The sequence below is a fragment of the Halichoerus grypus genome, chromosome 6 (assembly GCF_964656455.1).
Source record: "Halichoerus grypus chromosome 6, mHalGry1.hap1.1, whole genome shotgun sequence".
Taxonomy (NCBI): domain Eukaryota; kingdom Metazoa; phylum Chordata; class Mammalia; order Carnivora; family Phocidae; genus Halichoerus; species Halichoerus grypus.
Genome location: NC_135717.1, coordinates 45,701,519 through 45,725,466, shown reverse-complemented (window position 1 = coordinate 45,725,466; position 23,948 = coordinate 45,701,519). Strand labels below are relative to the sequence as shown.

The 23,948-nt window shown below is 39.6% G+C and overlaps 1 protein-coding gene across 10 annotated transcripts in view; it reads right to left on the bottom strand.

Annotated features, from left to right (window-relative positions):
- Positions 1 to 23,948, bottom strand: part of TASOR2 (transcription activation suppressor family member 2) — a 76,443-nt gene that overhangs the window by 22,231 nt on the left and 30,264 nt on the right. For 6 of the 10 annotated variants that reach the window (XM_078075097.1, XM_078075098.1, XM_078075099.1 and 3 more), the window contains 10 exons: positions 18,228 to 18,365; positions 17,970 to 18,094; positions 17,871 to 17,890; positions 17,681 to 17,780; positions 15,446 to 15,546; positions 14,674 to 14,777; positions 10,926 to 10,998; positions 10,765 to 10,827; positions 6,717 to 7,436; positions 2,908 to 3,150 (listed from right to left, as the gene is read on the bottom strand). In XM_078075097.1, coding sequence (XP_077931223.1) covers positions 2,908 to 3,150; positions 6,717 to 7,436; positions 10,765 to 10,827; positions 10,926 to 10,998; positions 14,674 to 14,777; positions 15,446 to 15,546; positions 17,681 to 17,780; positions 17,871 to 17,890; positions 17,970 to 17,995 — 1,450 coding nt within the window. In that variant the 5' untranslated portion in view covers positions 17,996 to 18,094; positions 18,228 to 18,365. Of the gene's footprint in view, positions 1 to 2,907; positions 3,151 to 6,716; positions 7,437 to 10,764; positions 10,828 to 10,925; positions 10,999 to 14,673; positions 14,778 to 15,445; positions 15,547 to 17,680; positions 17,781 to 17,870; positions 17,891 to 17,969; positions 18,095 to 18,227; positions 18,366 to 20,647; positions 20,740 to 23,948 lie in introns of all 10 variants that reach the window. The other 4 variants (XM_078075094.1, XM_078075095.1, XM_078075096.1 and 1 more) reach the window with 3 other exon arrangements.

Genomic DNA, 23,948 nt, shown 5'->3' with positions numbered 1-23,948 from the left:
AGAGCTTACAATCTAGTGAGAACATAAGAATTTCTAAGTTTGAAGTGTATATTATAGTATGTTAACACACTTTTAGAAAGCATGTCCCTTAACAAGTGCTTTGTTAGAGAAATCACCTAAGTTCAAACTAGACATGACTTTTAACCCTACTAATGTTTCATTAGAATATGTAATGATACAAATAAAAAAATCAGAAGAGTCATAAGATTATTCATTCAGAATCACCAATTTCATCATCTTCTAAAACTTTAAATTCTGTACTGAAAACATTTCCTCTCTACTCTGTCTGCAAATAGCAAATCTCCTTGTCTCCCGATAATTCTCCTTTCTGTAGATGATCCAATCCACCATATGTCTTAAGCAGAAAGCGACCTTCTACAGTCGCCTACTTGCATTCTCAGGATGTTAGTTCGGCCTACTTAGATGCGGCTATCATGAAGGACAGAGTTCACAACAATACTAGGCAACAATTTCCTGCAGCAAGTGCATGCACAGGAAAGCCAACTGTGTTCTTTATAACAGCAGCAGCAGGTCTGAAATGAATTATTAACCTTCCTGCAAAGGCCAATGACTACTAATCCATTTAAAGAGAAAACCGTGGCCTGTGAGGTCATCAAACAGAATGAGAACGTGGGTGTGTGTGTGTGGTAGGAAGGATAAGAGTAATCAACCACTGTCCACTTTTTATTTAAAATAGCAAAACCCAAGGGGATTAGGTGGGTGAAGTGACCCGAAGCAGATATACCTCATCAGCCCCACAGATCTACTGGAAACATGATATCTGATGTGTTTATTCACACTAATTTCATTCCATTGTCATTAATATTACGGCTCTTACACAGGGTATCACTTGTGAGTAAAGCCTAATATAAAGAACACTGCACTGAAGAAAAAGGCTTCATTTTAACAGATTATGTGTCTCAGTTAAATCATTTAATTACGGATTTGTTAGAAGTTCTCAATCAGTTAAAAATAGAATACTGATCATCTCTTTTAAAAAATACAAATAAGACAACACCAAATGAAATATATGTAAAATATAAAGTTCAACAAGTAAAAGCTATATTGAAAACTTTAAAAAGGGCAGAAAAGCACTAGTTTCAGTAACAAAAATGAGCCTTCTTAAATTCTTATACTTTAAGTATAAGAAATGAAACAGATTAGTATAGGTGACTAAGAAATAAAAGAAAAATTAAGAGATTATTTAAAAGGTGGCAAGCTTAAAATTTTAACTTGGAATGTGGCTGCACAATATATACAGACATTTACAATACAAATCAGTCTATTTCTGAATACATATTTTAAAAACTTCATTTTCTGGGCGCACTTTTCTGCCAATACCCAACTGCATTCCTCCCATTAATCCATTAGTCTACAAATATCTACAAATATTTGTACCAATTCAGTACAAATAATTCAAATGACACAGCTCAGCACACAAGGCATTTATTTATATGTGTATCTATGCTCATGATGTTTACAAATTCATTGGAAAGACAGGACCAAGACAAATCAAATGATTAGAGAAGAGTACGAATTTGATTCTACGGTGTTCTCAAAAACCCAGAAGGAAATGAAAGAAACAGAGGGCTGAGTGAAGATCAGAGCATCGGGAAACGCCTCACGGTGGAGGCAGGACTAGCTGTGCAGAATGTGGTGGAGGGGAAGTGCACAAGAGCAGAAATCAGGGTGACATGTGTGGGGAAGCCCGGAGTACGTGGCAGGATAGACACACTGAACGAGAAACAGCAAGAGGGAAACAGGGAGGTGTGGAGTAAGGCCTCCTTAGGAACCGCCCAAGAGACCAGCAGAGTTTGCATTTGGTATGTATGTGTCTCAAAACTGCAACACTGGGTTTTCGAATCACATGAGCTCTTAAAAAATCGTCACTCACTGAAAACAAAACACAAAAAAAACCCTTCTGTTATAAAACAATATTAAAGAAACTTAGAAAAAACCACTCTTACCCATAATACCATCAGCCCAATAAAACAGTATTTTCTGAATTCCCACTAACCATGAGGTTTTTTAAAAATCTAAAAATAGGTGAGGGAGAAAGCAGAATCAGGGAGATTAGACAGAAAACTGTAAGAATACAAAGTATGAGGACATTACATCTTTGTTAACAAGAAAAACAAGACACATGCAACCCCACAGGCCTCAATACAGAAGATGGAGAAGTCCGAGACTCCGCAGGCTGGAAGAAGCGCAACACATACACATACACACACACACACTGGAAGAAGTGCAACACACACACACACACACACACACGGACGCAAGGTGAGACAGGATGTGGACGCGATGTGAGCTCCGCTTGGGAGGTGAAGTCTGTGGGGACGGTGGGGCTTTCTGTCTAGCAGTTGAAAATACAGAACTAGAGCAGTTGGGCATTTGTTCATATAACTAAACTTTATTATTCACTGAAGCAAAACTAGGAAAGTAAAACCGCTTTTAAAATTAATCTAATGCTTTCTAAAACCAAACACAGGGTTCTGGACTACTGAGTGTCTTCAATGATCTCTTTCTAACTCCCTTTGGACAAATAAACTTCTAACCTTCTACTTTCTTAACTGATTACGGCCCAGAAAAATATTGCCAGATACTTTCTGTGTGCATTTATTTATAAGGAAGCCTCTCTACACTGACACTCTTGTAGACCATTCACGTTCAGGCTTTCTGCAAACTAAAAAGTAGGGTCTATTTTGTGAAGGTCTGAACCTGCACTTAACAGATTTATTTACAACAGGAAACCCACCTACTTAGTCCTGTTAGTGTTTGAACTCAAGGAAATAGCAGGAACTGTTGCTAAATTTCAGCTGTTCTTAGATTATTTCAATATACTATCTTGCAATCTCAATTAGTCTGCATTGCGGTGTTTAAGTCGACAGGAAGAGTGTTTCTTACCAGGTTGTGGCTGCTTTCTGATTCTGGGATTCTGATTGCCTTTTACTAGATTTACCCTCTGCTTTTGTGGAGATTTCTTCACGGGTGGCTTAGCCCTTGGAACAGTTTTGACTGGAGATTTCTCTTGTTTCCTTGCCCTTTTAGTATTCGTTGCCACTGGAGCATCTTTAGAAATGGGAGCTTCTTGTTTTTTCCTATCCAATTTGGTTGTCTGTACAAACTGTGCAGCCCGCACGTCAGCACCTTATGTAGAAAACACACCGTTTTTTAAGGGGTAGGGGGCTCAAATATTTATCAGCAATAGCTTCTCCTTTGACTTCTTTTGTTTTTTGGGGGGAGGGGTAACTTTAACAATAGGGAAGAAAATATAAAATTTGGGGTATTTCATTAAAAGATTTTTTTTTAACAAAGCATGAGTTAAAAGCTCTCAGATAAATATAAAAACATGATCTTTCTAAGCATTGGATATAGCCTGTCAGGTGAAGAAGAATGTCAGAGTAATAACTTTGTAAAAACAAGGCATGACTTAACTAAAGAAAAAAAAAATTCTCCATAATCTTTCCTGACTGATGAGGCAGGTGAAAGCTGAAGATGGTAGTTCACAGCACTGGGGAATGGAGAATTCAATTTACAGAAAAGCAACACAGCTCCCATGAAGTCGAAACTGTAATCGCACGGCAGAAAAGAGACTGTATATTCATAAAGAGCCATCTTCTGATTTCACTTGACTATTCCTAAATATACAAGTCTTAATACCACTGGAAAAATCGTCTTGACAGAGCAGACAGAGGAAGGTCTGCTGAAGAGGCCTTCACCTGATTTAACTTTCTACAAGTCTCGTACAAAGTGCTCAGCTTTCATCTCTCTTACAAAGTGCTCAGCTTTGCTTCTCACATGGAAGGGAACAGCTAGGAGGCAAGTATGTAGGAAAAAACCTCACGACTACCCTGCTAATTTAACAGAAAGCATTTCAACCTTTTAAGAGTTAAAAAAAAAAGGTTAATAAATGTTCCCTTTGAAAACTTTTCTTACTTTCAGCTGTTCCCACCAAAAAATTTAGTCCCAAAGATATCAATAAAAATATCACACGAGTGTTGGCAAATATTATAAAATTACGTTATACAGAAAACACTACAGATGACCCTTGAACAACGTTTGAATGGATTCCTTTTTAATAAATCTAAGTACACTACTATAAATGTATTATCTTCCTTTTGATTTTCTTTTTAAAGATTTATTCTTTGGGAGAGTGCGCACGCATGTGCACGCTCGAGTGGGGGGATGGGGGGTAGAGGGAAAGGGAGAGAGTCTTAAGCAGACTCCGCACTAAGTGCAGAGCCCAATATGGGGTTCAATCCCACAACCCTGAGATCATGATCTGAGCTGAAATCAAGAGTCAGACACTTAACTGACTGCACCATCCAGGCGCCCCCCCCCTTATGATTTTTTTTAAGATTTTATTTATTTGAGAGAGAGAGAGCACAAGTGAGAGAGAGCGGGGGGGGAGGGGCAGAGGAAGGAGAGAGAGAATCTCCAGCAGACTCCCCGCTGAGTGGGGCTTGATCTCACGACCCTGAGACCATGACATGAGCTGAAATCAAGAGTTGGATGATTAACCGACTGAGCCACCCAGGGGCCTCTGCCCCTTATGATCTTCTTATAGCACTTTCTTTTCTCCAGCTTACATAATTGTAAGAATACAGTATATAATATGTAAAACATACAGAGTACGTGTCAATCAGTGATTTGTACTATCAGTAAGCTCCTGGTCAATAGGAGGTTATCAGGAGTTAAGTTTGGGGAGACAAAAGCTATAGAGATTTTTCCACTGTGTGGGGGGTCGGTTGGCGCCCCTGATGCCTGCGTTGTTCAAGGATCAACTGTATTTCTAATTGAGAAAAGGAAACACGATAGTAGTTTAATAAATTGTGATGACTACCAGTGAAATGTAGAAAACAGACCAATTTAATTTCATTCTTTTGGGAGTTTGAGAAAGGGATGTTTTGTTTTTTTTTAAAAAAAAGCTCTTGCATCTCTTTATGTGGTACACTTCCCTGGGTCTAATTATTTTCCTTCCTATTTATGACTTCTCATTCTACTCCAGCTATTTTCTAAAATTTTTAGCACAAAAAAGGCAAAATATAAATCAAGCAGGAAAAGTTCAGACTAAATTGAGAAGAGAAAGGAAATAAGACGAGAGGACCAAGAGCTAGGGGAGGCTCCTAGCAGCTGCATAGGCGGGCAGGAAGACTGCACACAACCCAGGTCCTGGGAGGGAAACAGAAACACAGAAGGAGGTGATCCTTCAGGGATCATCTGCATCACTCAATGCCATGTTAAAGTTGTAGGCACAATTCATTGGTGGACTGTAAAATAAATTTAATGAGTTGCAACCAGAATCCTTTCTTAAATGAAGCAGAATAGAAAATACTAGATTGTACTAGGCATAGTTAGGGTAAATGTTTTTTGAAATTTTTGTTTCAGTCATGTATATATTTGCATGCACTGGACTATATAACATAAAACATTTCTTAAAGTGGAAATCTGAGAAACAGTGACAACATGTATCCTGAATTATAGATTATTTAACAGCTTGAAGTAAACTGGTTCATATACAGAAGAAACCCAACATGCTTGGCCTGGAACGTATTTGTAAGTAGGGGTACAGTCTGGTTCACCGCTTTATACTGCCACACTTTCCATCCTTCCCACACGCGTGTGCATGCGCACATACTCACCCCGTCTCCAACTATAATAAGCCAGAAATAACTATCTGTTAAGCCACAGGGTAAAGCCTTAATTATCTACAATCCTGAGGATCTGCATATCCCTGATGTTTTCCTCTTTAGGCACCAACATTTCTAAATTCAAAATATTATACATACAGTTAGCAAACCTTTTCTGGGACGGGCTGCCAGGACATATTTTCAGCTTTGAAGGTCACATGATCTCAGTCACAGCTGCTCACCTCTGCCAGCAAGGTGTGAAGTAGCCAGAGACAACTGGTAAATGCTTGAGGGACCCTTTGGCCACAGTTGGTTGACCCCTTCTGTAAGGGGTCATGGAGCATATGGTTCCCTACCTTTAAGCAAAGTACAATACACACAACTAAGGTGACAATAAGCCCAAATCACGTGGTTTGCTGTGCTCTGTTTGCCACAGCACATTTGCCTATACACTAAATGGCTCCAGACTGATTCTCATTTAATTTACAGGAGGCAACAAAGCCATTTGTAGGATCATTTCAATATACAGGTCTCTAGGCCACTGGACATTGTTTGAACAGGTCTATGGCAGGATCCAGGTGACTATTTTTAAAAACTCTGATACACACAAAGGATGGGAAATTTTGCCCCAGACTGCTTTAGGTTTGGAGAGTTCAGGCATTTAATTCCCTCTTTATACACGTTCAAACTACTGGTTATCACTTCCTGCTGCTACTGGTGAGCCCGGTTTTAGAAGACCCTCTTCTGCCACCCTTATTTGTCCAAGGATAGCTCAGAAACTGAGTCACCACTGCTTAGAATGGAGTGTAAACGAGTGAGTGACTGTTGGAAGCACTTTACAAATGAAATATGAGCCTTTGGTGAGTGGGCTTTTGAGGTATCTTACAGTTTTTCCTATTTCTTGATTTTCATCTGCCATCTAGATCGGTGCTTCTCAAATTTTAGCACGTAGACAAATCACCTGGAGAGAAACATTGGCATTTCTACCAAACTTCTACCTGATACTCCCCAGCTCGGGGCACGACAATCAGTACCATAGCTACTACTAATGCTCATTTCATACTCCACAGAAATCGTACTTACCTCTTTTTCTTTTCTGAGGGAACGGTCCTTTAACTAATTTGAGAGTTGCTAGAGAATCCGAACCCTTGCTTGCTCCGGCAGGATTTCTTTTGGGGAAGGGGCGGCACAAGTTCACCCTTTTACTCTGCACGGCGGGTGGTACGCTTGCCTTTCTCTTAGGCTGAACTCTCAGATTTGATGCTGCGCTTAACGGAACCAGAGCTCCCTGCCTGGCTTTAAACATTTCTTCAGGATTCTTCTCGGTTTCAGTTTCTTTTCTTACTTCTACCTCTGAGTCAAGAAATTCAGGATCTGGAGTCATAACTAAAGAAAATGCAGCGTCACAAATTCCATCTGAGATACAAGGGGACTGAGGACGCTCTGCCAATAAATCTAACGCAGTAGACACTTCCAAAACATACCCACTAGGATCTGAAAAATAAGACCTCAACTGAGTTAAAGACTGTGAAGGGCACTTTTCCACTGGAGGAACCATGTCAAAGCCATTGGACAGTTGGCCAAAGAATGCAGTCTCTTGAATTCCATCTTGGGAAGCAGCGGTCAATGAAGGGCCTTTGTCTACCTTGTACAGTTCTTGGAAACTATGCTTTACTAATGTGTTTGGACACACTCCTTCTTCAGTAAATGACTTCTTTGCTTCTAGCAGGGCACAATTAAGGGCAGGTAAAATAGGTGTCACCTTCAATGAGATGTCATCTTCACCTTTCAATTCTTTCAGCCCTAAAACATATACACATACATTTAAACCTCAAGTTTTGTCTTTTTTTTTTTTTTTTTAATTCTACAAAAACATGCAGGAAGAAAATCCTGTGGATTACAAAACCATGGGATGGTTGAATATGGTAGTGTTTCACATGGGAATCTAATTGGCAATTAATAGAAGACCTATGGGTACATTTAATGTATATATATCTCTCTATTTACATGAAATCACTCACACACACACACACACACACGCGCGCGCGCGCGCGCAAACCAAAAACGAGTGATTCCAGTGCAATCACTGGGTTAGAGTGAGGAAGGCAGCTCCACCTCATCTGACCAGGAGCCCAGCATGAGCTCAGGTACCATCGCAGATTTGCCTTCAAGTATTTTCAATGCTCATTTCCTGCTTTTAAAATCGGTCTTATTTTATCTGTACCTTATTTAACTTACTTCAAATTCTTTTAAAGAAATTACAATGCAAACTAACTGACCTGCAGAAAGTAAAACCTTTAAGTAACCCCTAAATCTCATGGTAACTATTGGTGTTAAAATGAAATAAACATTTTTTGGGGGTGCCTGGGTGGCTCAGTTGGTTAAGTGACTGTCTTCGGCTCAGGTCATGATCCTGGAGTCCCAGGATCGAGTCCCACATCGGGCTCCCTGCTCGGCAGGGAGTCTGCTTCTCCCTCTGACCCTCTCCCCTCTCATGCTCTCTCTCTCAAATAAACAAATAAAAATCTTTAAAAAAAAATTAAACATTTTTTAAAAAGTAAGTAACTAAACCGACTAGTCTTGTGTTCCACTCTCTCTCCTTGGCTCACTCTTTGACGGAAATGCTAATTTTTCAGCAAATCAATAACATAAAGAAAAATAGTAAGAGGGGGGGAAAAAAGAGAAAAGGTCAGGTCACTGAGAAGTGGGTAATAAAGTCCTAGAAAATGTAAGGCATCAGTAACTCTTAGATTAAAAAACCCCACAGATGGGGCGCCTGGGTGGCTCAGTCAAGCATCTGCTTTCGGCTCAGGTCATGATCCCCGGGTCCTGGGATCAAGCCCCACATCGGACTCCCTACTCAGCAGGGAGTCTGCTTCTCCCTCTTCCTCTGCCTGCCACTCTGCCTACCTGTGCTCTCTGTCAAATAAATACATAAAATCTTAAAAAAACCCAAAAAACCCACAGATGACAACGGCCTCTGGTGTCTACTCAACTGAACTGAGTCATGCCGCTCTTTTTAAAGAAAAAGTAACTGCAAAATTAAGAAACACCAAGTTAGTCCTAGCTGAATACACTTGCCCTTGAGCCGGTATTACGAAAAGGAAAAGAAGAGCAAACATGGATAAACAGGAAAATGTGACTAAACACTAAAATAAAAATTCCTTTCTTTGAGCAGTTCATCATTTAAAAAGTAACAAGTGGGACGCCTGGGTGGCTCAGTCGGTTAAGCGTCTGCCTTTGGCTCAGGTCATGATCCCAGCGTCCTGGGATCGAATCCCACATCGGGCTCCCTGCTCATCGGGTAGTCTGCCTCTCCCCTCTCCTCCTCCCCAGCTCGTGCTCTCTTTCTCTCAAATAAATAAATAAAATCTTAAAAAAAAAAAGTAACAAGTGAAGGAAAAATATAAAAAAGTTCTCATACAGCACTAACAGTTCACAATCAAGTTGTATTTTTCTAGACAACTTCACTATTTCAAGTAGGTAGAAAGGTGGAAACAGAATGATTTGTAATAAATTATTATAAAATCTATGAAAAGGAACTTTTAAAGCCTGCTAAGCAAAGTGTGCATTTAAAACCACCATAGTTCTGAACCTCTGAATGCACCCACGTAGAAAATATCTCAAGGTTCCAGAGAAGGATGTGAACACGGTAGTGTAACTGTCCACTGTTCACTCTGCTGGGAGCCCTGTGCTGTAGGACTGTGAGTGGTGTGGGGACCAGTGTTCTTCATTCGGCTGGAAGTACATTTAAAAATAACGATGAAGTCCGAGCTCTGCAGAAGAGGGAGGCAGTATGGGATCGGGGCTGGAAGGCAGCTCAGGAGTCTGCTATCTGACCATGGGCTAAGTCAGGTCTCAGTCAGTCCGCTCTGAAGCGGTCCTCACACGCAGACCTGCTGTCAGAGCCACTAAGCCAGCCACCCCTGGCACAATGCCGGACACAGCAAATGCTTGAGAAGTGTGCACAGCTACTGCCATTGTGTTCTTATAACTGGTAATGTTGTGCTTCGTCCAAAGCGATGCCCAAGACAGTACAGTTCTCTGCTTTGAATAACTCAATACAATTTTTAAAAATCAACTTTAAAAATATTTTTGTATTGGTTGTAGCTTTATAAATGCTATATATAATTTTGTGTTTAAAGATATACAGTGTGATTATAAAATATGAAGAAAATACCCTCATAGGACAAAAAGAAGTGACTCGTTTACTTTCATTCATTTGTTCAGCAAACATCTGTGATTTGTTTTGTTTTGTTTTTTTTATTTTTAGTATTCTCTACACCCAACACAGGGCTCAAACTCACAACCCTGAGATCAAGAGTCACATGCTCTTCCAAATGAGTCAGCCAGGGCCCTGACGTTTGTTATTTTTCAGTTGCCTGGCACCAGTAGGTGACAGGAATACAGTAAAATACAAGAAAGGCAAGCACTAAATAATTATACAAAGAAATACTGAAATGATAACTGCTGATAAGCCCGGAGGTCCCATGGAGGGAAGGGTGGTGGCAGGAAGCAAAAGCATGATATTAAGTGGACCTGACAGGCAGGAGTAACAGGCTCCAGGGGTGCTTCTCTGATTTCAGTCCTTATCTCCCCTGCCTCAGAGCCCTTTTAGACTTTGTTTCCTGATCACCCTCCGAAATTTTAATACCGCAGATACACCTATTTATATACTGTAGGAGTTATATTTTTTTTGTCCCCATGAGCCAATCCGTGGTCCCATAGAGGCCAACTTCACCTGACGAAGGGGAAGGAGATGAGCAGTCCAGACAGAGGGAGCTGCACCTGTGAAAGTCCCAAGTCCTATTTGCTGGGTGGATGGTGATGATTGTATCCCCCAGCTACTGCTGTTCACTAGCATAGGAAGTTCCATTTGGGGCGTGCTGAATTTGAGGAACACCTGAGACATCTAAGTGAACATGTCAACAGGCAGCTGAATATGGGCATGTGAAGCTCAGAGGAAAGTCTAGGTCTGTGAAGGAGACAAAGAGGGATCACCCAGGGAGGTTAAAGGAGAGTGATTTCAGAGCAGAAAACAGTTACGAGGGTCAAGTGCTGCTGAGAGGTCAAGATGAAGACTGAGAAATATCCCCCAGACTCCATGAACTGGACGTCACTGTGCCCTTACCTGCTGGAAGGGATGGATGGAATAAATGTAACCCACATAGACCCGTCTGCCCATCTCCAAAATCTACACAGAATGAAAATCATAAGAAAAGTTAGGTTGTTGATCTTATAAAACAAAAGTAAACACACTGAAAAACAGTTTTTAAAAAAAGTGGTCCTTACTTGTTTCCGGTATTAAGGCTGATGATGTAAATAAGATGAAAACCTCCCGATCTTCTAAGCATTTGATGATTGCCTTAAACATAAAAAAAAAAAAAAAGTGAAAGAAGATTCAGTCCCTCTCTCCTTCTCCCTCTACCACACTCTGCAGTGAATTGTGAGCTCATGAAAAGTATAAATATAACACAATTCTTGAAATGTTAGTGTTTGTAAGAATCAGGAGAATTTTGTCCCCAGTATCAGAAACTGCAACTTCCTTAGTCCTCAAATAATCTTGGCCCTGTGAGGCCTACATATAAGAACCAGAACATTAAGGTTAGTTTTAGGATAGTGTTCAACTATGTAACAAATCAATTAGAAAAGACATTTCAGTTTTTCATTAAGATGCTTGACATTTCATTCTGCTGCCTAAGTAGCCAATCTGTCACCATTCAGCCACTACAAATTCAAGGTGACTCAGACCTGGGATTAGCATCTTAAGCTCATGTTTACACAAAAAATATCACAGAATCCTGGAACTCAAGACTGGAAGATGCGATCCAATAAAATAATCCTTTCTACAGCATCCTAAGAGAAGAAAATAATAGTAAATGACATAACTAGGTCCCGTGGCACAAGAGAGGCAGATAAAAAAAAATTCTTCCTCTCGTTTCCCTCTATCACAGTCTTCGGGGAAATCTGGAGCTCAAGAAAAAAAAAAATCCTGAAATTTTCATGTTTCCAGTAACTCTGGGAATTTTTCCCCAGATAGTGGGGAAGTTATCCAAAAGTTGCCATTGTAAATCATAAAGATAACAGCTTTTCCATTAGTCACCATTTCAAAAGCTTATATATCCATAACAAAGAGAAAATCCAATGTTCATATAGTAATTTTTCAGTTAAAAAAGAAACAAACAAAATACACCATTTTTTAGAATAAAGTGAGAAAACATTCTATTTCAAAGATTGATAGGTCATAAGCCTACAAATATGGGGAATCGATAAATTATTCAATAACAAAGTATGAAAAAGACTTCCAAGGATTACATCCACAGGAACAATCATTCCACACGCTTCTGCAATAGCCCCTGGGCACCTGACAGTTTCTGCTTTTGTTTCCTCCAGTCTTACAAATTCTATGATGGCAGGGACTGTATTTGTATTTATGCTTCTGGGCGCACAGTAGGGACTGAAGAAATAATTATTGAATAAATATACCGGTAGTTATATATACCCATAGCTTTGGTATCTAGTAAACTGCAGGTATAATTCTGGCTTCATTTTCTACTACTATAAAAAGTGAAAGTGACAAGAGAGTTAGCCTCTACATCATTCTGCATTTTAGTTTTGTGATACAGATGAAATGTGCAAATAAAACAGAAATATATATCTTATTGGTCTCTCAGATTATGTACTGAAAGGGCTAAAGTTCCTATTTTAACCTTTGTGGGGAGAAATCATACAATCTTTTACGTATCTATTAGACTTTTCCATTTACACACAGAAAAATACAGCCATACATGTCCTTAAGACCCTGTTAAAAAGAGACCTTGGTTGGTACTGTTCTTAAAGGTCAGTGTTCTGGGTACAAGGCCACATATACTTTATTCAAGGGACATCTATTGCTTGTCCTCTATACACCAGGCATGGGCACTAAGGTGTCAAAGATGCTTAAGATATGATAACTGCCCTCAAGGTACTCAATGTCTAGGTGGGGACATGGATATGTAAAAATTATTCATACAATGATGAGGCAAGAAAAAAAAGCATGGGAGCTAGAGAGTATAATGCTAAGTGAAGTTAAGTCAGTCAGAGAAGGACAAATACCATATGATTTCACTCAACATGTGGAATTTAAGAAACAAAACAAATAAGCAAAGGGGAGAGAGAGAGAGAGAGAGAGAGAGAAAACAAGAAACGGACTCTTAACGCTAGAGAACACACGGCTGGGTACCAGAGGGGAGACGGGTGGGCGGTGGGGGAAACAGGTGATGGGGATGAAGGAGTGCACCTGTTGTGATGAGCACCGGGTGATGTATGGAAGTGTTGACTCACAGTACTGTACACCTGAAACTAATATAATACTGTATGTTAACCAACTGAAATTAAAATAAAAACTTAAAAAACAAAAAAAAGGAAGAAAAAGCATGGACACCAAGGAGGAAGGACCTGATGTGATTTGTGCATCAGGTCTCTGCTACTTTTGATATTATTTGCACTTACAAACAGTCGCTTCACGAATGCATGTTCTGAAAACATTTTTGGACTCTCTTCCTTTTAATTTCCCAATAGAAAATGGACTGTGCTACTGCAAAACAACATAGCCTACATTCCCCCAGCAGATACTCAACGGCCATCTGCTCAGCATCCACTGCTGCCCAGCTGGTTCCTCTGTGCTGAGGAGCACCGCCACAGACTCAGCAGGACTGACCCTGGACCCAGTCCTGGCAGGTGGGCTCAGGATGGCCTGTGCGGGTCAAGGCACCCCATTCCCTGTTAGTTATTGGACAAGGGATGTGCAGATGACATACACTGGTCTAATGAAACTGAAGTGAAGGTGAGGAGGGGCTCTCTCTCTCCAGATGCACAAAGGAAGCATGTCGCCCCGAGTGGCAGCCTCAGGACAAAACTAGTGTACAGAGCAGAGTGAGGTGAAACACAAAGTCCTGAGCAAACAGTACTTGAACTGGCCTTATCACCTAGAATTGAAAAAAAGCCTGTTCAGTCCTGTTACTATCTAAGCCAGCTTGGGTTTCCATCACAAGTAACTCCAAGTATCTTAACTGGCTGCCCCTAAGACCCCTTATCTTCACAGCTTGGACACAGGTCCTGTTTTCACTTACTGATTTCTTGCTATCTACTATGGGGGTAGTCCAGCATGCCACTAATGCGCTCACATGTTTAGATCACTGTCCTACACTCACACCATCTCCCTTGGGATGTTTAGGTCTCACTCATAAAAAGTCACCCTCTACTCATTCCTCACACTGAGGAATCCTGGTTGACAAAATGGACAGAAGTCTCTGGGTTGTTACATAATTCTCATTAGCGGCTTACTTCCTACAATATGGAAACAGTGGGAGCACCAGCATTTGATTTTTTTTCCTTACATACCTATAGATCAACACAGGTCACTTTTAAAGAAGTATCTCAGAAGTGGTCCTTTGATTAACTCAAGAAACACTAGGGATCTAATCAATTCTTCTGTCATAAAACAACAACAACAACAACAACAAAGATTTGGGGAAAACTGTCCTCTAATTCTTAAAATTAGGAGTACAAACTGACCAGCAAAATACGAATGTAAACTGAGACACAAAGGAGGATGAAAATATTAGACAATAAATATTAAGAATATGTCACATAAAAAAAATAAATAGATAAAAAACATAATAAAATTAAATTTAAAAAAAGAATATGTCACATATTAAGTAATGAAAATCCTTTCAGCAAACTAAAATAATTCACTCTAGGCGCAGTCAACTAATAATGAGATATCGAGGGCGCCTGGGTGGCTCAGTTGGTTGGGCGACTGCCTTCGGCTCAGGTCATGATCCTGGAGTCCCTGGATCGAGTCCCGCATCGGGCTCCCTGCTCAGCAGGGAGTCTGCTTCTCCCTCTGACCCTCCCCCCTCTCATGTACTCGCTCTCTCTCATTCTCTCTCTCTCAAATAAATAAATAAAATCTTTAAAAAAAAAAAAAAAAAATGAGATATCGATTTCTTAATTCAAAGAAAAAATAATAATTATATTTTAAATAGGTGATTCTTACCAATTGCTTATTTTTAATATACTCTGTTAGTTTATCTATTTTTTCCCCTTGTTTGTTTGACAGTTCCACCTGATACATCCTGAAGCACATATCCTGGCAAGAGACTATGGAGAAAATCAGAAAAACAGAACATTTCTTATTTTAAAATGCTATTATGCTTTTTTATAACCAAGTTTTTCATTTTATATGTTAAAAAGATGAAAGAACTAGAAATACTCTTAAAAAAACATTTAACATTCAATGGTCTTTGTTATAAAACTCCTCAATAAGAAGTGTCAAGTATTTGAAACAATGCTTTCACTAATATGGACTCTACTATAGAATTTAACAAGACAAATACATACTATATAAATAACATAAACATCAATGTTCCATGAATTAATCTAAATGATCAGGAAATTTCCTTCTCGTGTTTTCTCCTTTTTTTCCTTCAGTTAGAAGTACATAAATAAATAAAAACCACCACCACAAAACCTCTGTTCTCTTTCAAAGGCATGGTTATGAGTTTCTGACTATTTGTAAGCAACTCTCTGCTAAACTCTCTGTGTTCTATAGTAAAGTGAGTCTCTGCCACCTTAGATGAAATTACCTTTCAGTTTCTAGTTAGCCTCCAAGGAAATAAATCACAGCAACCCTACAGCTTTTACAAAAGGCCCTTCAGCGAATCACTCAGGGCAAAACCACAACAGAGTGTGTAAGAGTGTGCGCGTGACAGATGGAAAAAACTGAACAAAGCCCAGGGCATGCAGCGTATCATTACATCTGAACAGACCTTTTTGCTCCAGGTAATTCTGTTTTCTAAAGGCAGCTTCTGGTAGTCTTTTTTTCAAAGATGACACTTTCATTACATACTTAAAATCTAGTTCATGTGGCCTAAAAAAAAAAAAAACCAATACCATGTAATTTAATAAACATTTAAACTACAACTTCGTATTTTTTTATTTTCTAATATAAATGCAAACAATGGGCGCCTGGGTGGCTCAGTCGTTAAGCGTCTGCCTTCGGCTCAGGTCATGATCCCAGGGTCCTGGGATCGAGCCCCGCATCGGGCTTCCTGCTCAGCGGGAAGCCTGCTTCTCCCTCTCCCACTCCCCCTGCTTGTGTTCCTGCTCTCGCTATCTCTCTCTCTGTCAAATAAATAAATAAAATCTTTAAAAAAAAATAAATAAATAAATAAATGCAAACAAAAATATCATAACAAGAAAAGTCCTGAAACTGATAAAATCCGAATCAAATACTGTGCATATTTATAAATATTATAGATTTTCAAATATATGACCCCACAGACCACAGTCTGCAAATATGTTCAACATTTTCTGAATGCATGTATTTTTGAGATTAGCAAAATATCTAGATGAATGAAAGAATTATGCATACTGGAATGAGAATTTTCTAAAAATTATGCTATGTAAGAGTTGACAACTTTTGACAATAGTGGACTGCATACCATGCAGTGCCACTGAATGAACCACATCCAGACTTTTGTACCACTTCCCCCGACTTCTCCTTGAAAACTCACTTTCAAATACTTGTAGACTTATAAATGCTCCCCTTGCCCCTAAATACTTCTCTGTGTATCCTTAAAAAAGGACATTTCCTTATGCAACCACAGAACAATTAATGAAATCAAGAAATTAATGCTATATGGTTCCATTATTTAACCTACACACCTTATTCAAATTTTGCCAACTGTCTCACTAAGGGACTTTATAACAAAAGAAAACAAATCTTTTTCTGTTTTACGATCCAATCCAGGATGACACACTATATTTAGTTATGTCTTTTTAGTCACCTTCAATCTAGACAGTCTCTTGGTCTTTAACGACCTTGGTATTTTTGAAGAATACAGACCATGTATTTTGCAGAATGCCCCTCAATCTGGGTATATCTGATGTTTCCTGCTGATTAGATTGGCAGGAATACCACACAAGTGACACTGTGTCATTCTCTATGCATCCTATTAGGAAGCACATGATATTTATTCCACTGCTGGTGATGTTAACCATTTAGGTAATGGTTCTAGCCATTTCTCTCTACACTCATTAGTTGTACTCCACAGTGACAATGAACTTTCCCAACTCTCCCATTTATTTATTTACAGAATTCGTTTTTTTGTTTTGTTTTGTTTTTTTTCAGAGAGACAGCGCACACACGCAGGGGGTGGAGAGTAGGGGGGAAGGGGCAGAGGGAGAGGAAGAGAATCTTAAGCAGCCTCCATGCCAGCGCACAGTCCGACTCAGGGCTTGATCTCATGGCCCTGAGATCATGACCTGAGCTGAAATCAAGAATCGGATACTTAGCCGACTGAGCCTCCCAGGTACCCACCCCTATTTATAGAATTCTTACTTTATTCTCTGGGTTGTAATAACCCTCAATCCTCCCTCTTAAAACAGGTCAGGCAACAGAAAGAAAATGAATTCTGACAGCACACCTATCTTCAGCTTATATTTCAATAAAATAGGTCTATCTTTCAACAGTTTTGGGTGCAAACCAAGCGCAGACTAAATAAAAAGATTTCATGAGATGCCCTTCACAGTGCCCCCAAAACAAATAATTCATTATAATGCAAATATGTGTAATAGCTACTCTACTTAACAGTGGTCTAGGAAAATCATGGGAAAATTACAAAATCAGCTCCTGCAACTCTTAATAAAGACTCAATAATAGTATTAAGTGCCTGTAATCTGCTGCATCTGCTACTGAGGCAAATCCAATTTATTTCTTGGGAAAGTCAAACATCTAGTATCAAGGTCATATTCTCATGAATGGATTAAGACACTAAAATTTCCAAAGCGACTTGTCAAAGATTATAAAACTATTTCAAAGCCAAGGTCAGAATTTAGACCTGAATTTTAAGTTTCTTGTGCTCTATACATCTACACAAAGTACTCTAATAAAAAACCAAGTACGACTGCTTTGTTTCACACCAGTACCAACAAACAAGACCTCAAAATGAGAATTAAAAAAAAAAAAATCAAACAGTAAAGGACACAAACTCAATATTTACAGTTGCGTTGGAACAGCTGTACCATAAGAGGACCAAAGAGTTATATCACACAGCAGACAGCCTTGAATAATTAATCTGCCTTGCCATGAAGAGGTGAGAGCTGTAAGAAATGAGTAAGAAAGAAACTGATTATTTATGAGCAAAACATTTACTTAAAAAACATAAAAGAACCAATTAAATAATTTCTTACCATTTTCACTGAGTTCAAATCTAGGGAAAAAGGAAAGGCATGTTTATAAGAGCAAACAGAACAGATCCAGTAAAACAAAGTATGTGCATAATTACTTACATGCTTTTATGAGCTGATGCTGCCATCCTTTTAGGCTCCCTATACTGAAAAGCTACAATAATATAAGGGCAGATCTGCCTGGGTCGCTCAATAACAGAGCTGCCTGAAAGTTCATAGAGGTAATACTGAAAGAAAAGAAATAAGGATTATCAGAGTAGCACCACGGAATGCTTTATCTCAACTCCACCCAGTCCTAACATTTAACACATTAGATTCAGAAATGTATCTTGGGAATGATTTATTCCCAGGTGACTATACCTGACTCAGTTCAAATGCGCGAAAATGACTCGTCTTGTGAGAAACCTTGTTAGTATTTGCAGCCACGTGGCAATCATAGCCAGAAGATGGGCTAGTATAGTTAGTGGTATAATTCTCAGACACAAACTTGACTTTTCCCTAGAATAAAAATATTAAGACTTATCAGATGTCTTCAAAAGGCAATAATCTTACTCTAGGATTCATTTAAAAGTAGCCCAATAAGTAAGGATGTGGATGTGTTTCAAATTGTGTTAACAACTATGGTTCTTAGCAAATTATCTTAAGGCCAACAATAGTTTTAATTATCCATGAACCTCTTAACATTGTACTTAAAAATCTGGGATGTCTGGGCATCTTCCTGAGGTAAATGATCACAGCTTCTACCACAACATGAAAGGAGTACGTGAATCCCCCCAAATTTAAGAGAACCATTTCTGTAAAAGAAAAATTACACAGCCCACCAACTGAACAGATTAGCTTAGTCAATGACTGTAACATAGAAGGTGACAAATGGAATCTAAAATTTCACAAGATGAATTTTCAAACTGAAGTATTAAGTTATCAATTGTAATTTTTAGATCAAGGTATTTCTATTATGCCAGGACCCAGTACATCAGCAAGAAGCAAATATACAGTAAAGTGCTTAGCCGGACCTGATTACTGAATAGTCGATAGTATTTCCGATTATAGATTTCTCTTCATCAAGGGTTACATGTCTTCCGGGGGGCGGGGCGGGGGAGGCAGTTAAGGTTACCATACAATGAAATATCATACAATGATTTTAAAAGCTGTTGTGAATATAGTGACATATGTGGAAAAATACACAGAATATATACCAAAATGAGGTAAAGTTATAGGAAACTTTAATTTTTATCTTTACAGGAAGAATCTAATTTTGGGGGGGGTGTTAAGGTCCTGCCTCTTCATTCATAGGACCACTAAGGGCATTGATAAAAAGCCAAAGAATATAAATAGTAGTTCTCAGTGAGCAATCACAACCTGTATCTTCTCCCCCTCCAACATTTTATGATGTCACGCATGGCTGGCTTTTGAGCAGTAAAGTAAGGAGAACTGAGAGCATATAGGTAAAAACTGACCAGCAACATCCACCAGACAGGGGGTTACAAGCCAAGAAACCCAGGACGAAGCACAATCTGACAGAGGTACAACACAGAACGAGGGTTATGTGAGCCAATGGCCCATCTACTGCAGTAACTCTCCTGCAGGAGGAGGCAGAGGGAGGAGGAGTGGGGATCGCGCTCGCCAGTGTGATGCCACCTTCCCTCCAGTTCTTGGGGACACACCTTAGAATGTGAACAGTTCACACTCAAAAAAACACATCAGTAGTGTTGGTTTATAATCAGAGAACTCAAGATAGTAAGAAAGCTAAAACTGAAGCAAAAAACAACAAAATGAGACCACAGAGTATGTCCTCACAAAGCCCACCAATCTCTAAAGTCAGAATTTTCCTAGGAACTACTTGAACTATTTGAGGGTGTTTTAAGAATTTCTGAGATCAGCAGTTACAGATGCCACATAAAACTGTGAACGGGTCTGGATGTTTTAGGGATAAAGGAAATAAGGCTCTCTTATTTCAACAATTTAAACAGAAAACGAAAGTTGCTGTCTAATTCCTCTCTTATAACTGTAATCACATTGTTCTTATAGGTTGCTACTTATGTTCTGTTATTTAATGTTTAAAAAGTGGCACTGTGGGCCAGGGCGAGAGGAAGACTTTTTACTGATTACCTTCTGTGTTATTTTGAAAGTTGTTTTGTTTTTTATTTATTTATTTTTTTAAAGATTTATTTATTTGACAGAGAGAGAGAGAGACAGCGAAAGAGGGAACACAAGCAGGGGGAGTGGGAGAGGGAGAAGCAGGCTTCCCGCTGAGCAGGGAGCCCGATGCGGGGCTCGATCCCAGGACCCCGGGATCGTGACCTGAGCTGAAAGCAGACGCTTAACTGACTGAGCCACCCAGGCGCCCGTTTTGTTTTTTTAAAGACATATTCATAGATCATTTATCAAATGAACAAAAAAGCTTTGTCTTTAAAGGAAAGCAAGAACAGCAGTTATCGGGGCGCCTGGGTGGCTCAGTTGGTTAAGCGACTGCCTTCGGCTCAGGTCATGATCCTGGAGTCCCCGGATCGAGTCCCGCATCGGGCTCCCTGCTCGGCAGGGAGTCTGCTTCTCCCTCTGACCCTCCCCCCTCTCATGTGTTCTCTCTCATTCTCTCTCTCTCAAATAAATAAAATCTTTAAAAAAAAAAAAAAAAAAAGAACAGCAGTTATCTTTTCTGAATTTATAGCTGTCTACAGTGACTATGATGTTTAGCAAATGATCCTCAAAGAACATTATCACAGACTGATAACCTTTAGTTTTTAAAAGAAAAATTACATAAAAGAGCATTTGGGCTTTACCTTAATTAGGTTAAAAATTACAACATAACCACACTTCCCATGATACCATGGTCTTGCATGAAGATAGTCTGAGTATTTGGAAATATACACACCTATAAAAGTATAAGATATAGATTAATTCACACTTTAAAAGGATTGTTTACTCACATACATTTCACATGTAGGGCTACCTTTAACAGAACAAGACAACACAAAACACAAATAAATAAAAGTCAACATTAAACTGTTTTGAAACTGCTTACCTTTTAAAAACTATTCAAGATATTCTAAAGGTATGGAAACATTAGAGCTAAGACAAGACAGGATGTATCTGATGGACAACCAATGTTCTAGTTGGGTACAATAACTAAAAAGGGATACAAGTATCACAATTCTTGGTAAATTCTAAGTTTATTTTTTTTGAGGCAATCATTCAGTGAAAAGGCCTATCTGTAGTAATCCGATTCTCAAGTTATTTTTTGCAAAAAATCTCAGTAAGGACTCTATTTAATAATAAGCACTAAGGTCTGCCACTTGGCAGGTATGTGCTAGGCAGCAGTGGCACCAAAGTAAATAGGACAAGGTCCTGCCTTGAAGCAGCTTATGCTGCTAGTCTGTGCAATTTCCAGTTGAGGCAGGGGTCACGTTTGTTCTATTCACCACTGTAGCCACACCACAGCCCAGTATATGGTAGGTACTTAACTATTCGTCAGACACATGTATTTGAGGACACAAAGAAATGGAAATAAGCAATTATATTTTCTTAGAAAAGGAGTTCTTTAAACAGAGGAAGGAAATTCTCAGAGAACAGAGTGAGCACAAGTATGGAAGCATAAAAGATTATAAACTGTGCAGGACGGTGGGTCACTGCATGGGGAGCAGGGGAGAAAGCACAGGAAGCTGAGGCTGAAGGGGAAGCTTGGAACTGGGTGGTAAAGATCTTTGTAGGACTTCTTCAGGGGAGACCTCACCCTATAGGCAGCAGAGACCCACCAAGGGTTTTCAGCAGCAGACTGCCACTTACAAGACAGTGGAGTCTCCAGAGGGGAGAGGCTAGAAGCAAGACCAACCAGAAAGCTACGTCAGAGCTGAGACAGGTCCCCAGGTGGCAGCAGCAGGGGAATGGCAAGGGAAGAGCAGATCCCACAGAGATTCCTAAACTGAGGCATCTCTCGAAATACGAGACAACGGAGAGAGTCCTTGGATATCCTGGTAAGAGCAATGAACTTGTGGTCAGAAGCTTGGGTTCCAGCACCAAGTCATTCACTTCCTACTAATAACCATGTGACTGAGGAGCAGGTCACTTGAGGTGGGGGGGGGGGGCACTTGGATACATAGACCACAGGGTCCTCAGGAAGATTTAAAAAGATCTATAAACTTTTAAAAAACTAAAAGACACTATATTCACAGAACTAAACATTTCTATTTGAGCCCGAAACTATAAAATATATGCGGGCAGTAGTGCTATTTTCTTACCCACCCCAGTACGTGTTTAAGAAAGTATATTTGTTAAGAATAATGCAGTTTCTACTCCAGCACCCCACCAAAGCCAGCCTCTTAAACATCAACCATATAATTAGGAATTAGAGTAATGCAGAACAAGGGCCTTCTATTTTGGAGATGTAAGCTAAAGTATTTACTTGTAATTTACTTTCAAATTCTTCAACAACAACAAAATTTTTTAACCAAATGAAGGGAATAATGCAAAACATGATCTGTTAAACCTAGGCGATGGGTACATTATACCATCCTCTCTTCCTATGTTAGCTATGTTTTACAATGAAGGGGGGGTGAAAAAGAGTAGGAAGAAAAAAAGGTTTTATGTAAAATGTTATCGGGGTTATGAATGTATTCCCTGTCATGGCCTTTAGAAGATGTGAATGTAAGTTTTAAAGCATTTTGTGTTACACAGAGTGACTACATAACCCAGCAATTCCACTGCTGTGTCTATACCTAAGAGAAGGCAAAACACGTCTCCACAAAAACTTGTACATGAATGCACACAGCAGCATTTCCGTAACAGCCAAGAAGTGCAAACAACCAAAGGTCCCTCAAGTGCTGAAAGAATAAAGAAAATGTGGTAAAACCATACAACAGGATATTATTCAGCCAAAAGGCAGACAAAGTACTGCTACGAGCTACAACAGGGATGAGCCTTGAAAACACTAAACTGAGAAAAGGAGTCACAAAACATCACATAGGATTCTGTTGATGTGGAATGTCTGAAGGAGGCCAACCTGGAGAGGGGAAGAGCAGGTTAGTGGCTGCCTCGGCCGCTGGTGGCGGGGAATGGGGCATCACTGCTAATAGGCATAGGACTTCTTTTTGGGGGCATGAAAACAGTCTAGAATGGACTGTGCTAATAGTAGCACTACTCTATGAATACACCAAAAAAAGCTGAACTGTACACTTGAAATGGGTGAATTAGAGGCTGTATAAATTTTATCTCGATAGAGCTGTGAAAAAGAAAAGGCCAGCAGGAAGCTAGCCACTCCTGATCTCCACAGTGGTAGCACCTGATAGCGCTAAATACCCGTCCTCCTCTCCCTCCCCAGTTCTTCCTCCACTGGACTGCCCCCCCCCGACCCGGTCCCACAGCGATCCACAGTCCTGCTCTTTGTCATCTTTTCCTTCAATAATGCCCCATGTAACAGTATCTTTGGCTTCAACTAACACCTAGTCCTGCCACCTTGAGCCCCCATCTCCAGTTCTGATCCTTTTTTCCAGCTATTTTTTTTTTTTTTTTACCATCAGGAGGGTATCTCCTGGTAACACCTAGGAAAACCTCACTATTTCTCAAATTTAATTCATGAAAGTAGTAGCATCCATTTACTGAGAGCTAAGTGCTTCACGTAGCCTCACATGATCCTCACAGCAGATCTAAAAGATAGTTTCATCTATTTCACAGATGAGGAACTTGAAGCTCAAGAAATTTAGTGCTAATCCACATTCTTAACTGTAAGATTACCTTTCTCTTTTAACTCCTCAGCTTCCCTACCAATCTCCTTTCCTTCTGTGTCTCTTCTCTATTAACAACATGACTGTAGTGTAAGTTTACAAGCTTATATCTGAATATTTCCTTTCTCTTACTCCTCACATTCCACAGTTGCCAAGTCTGGCCAGTTCCATCTATTCTCTATTCCTACTGCCATTATGATAGTTTAGAAGACATCCTCATTAGCCCTGGATGACTGCACTAATCTCTTGGTACTGAAAGCTAATTTCAGTATCTCTTCTAGTCCAACTTTTAAGAAAAAGTTCTGATCATGTAACTCCTATTGGAAAATCTTAAGTCTTAGACTCGAAGCTCATTTACATGTTT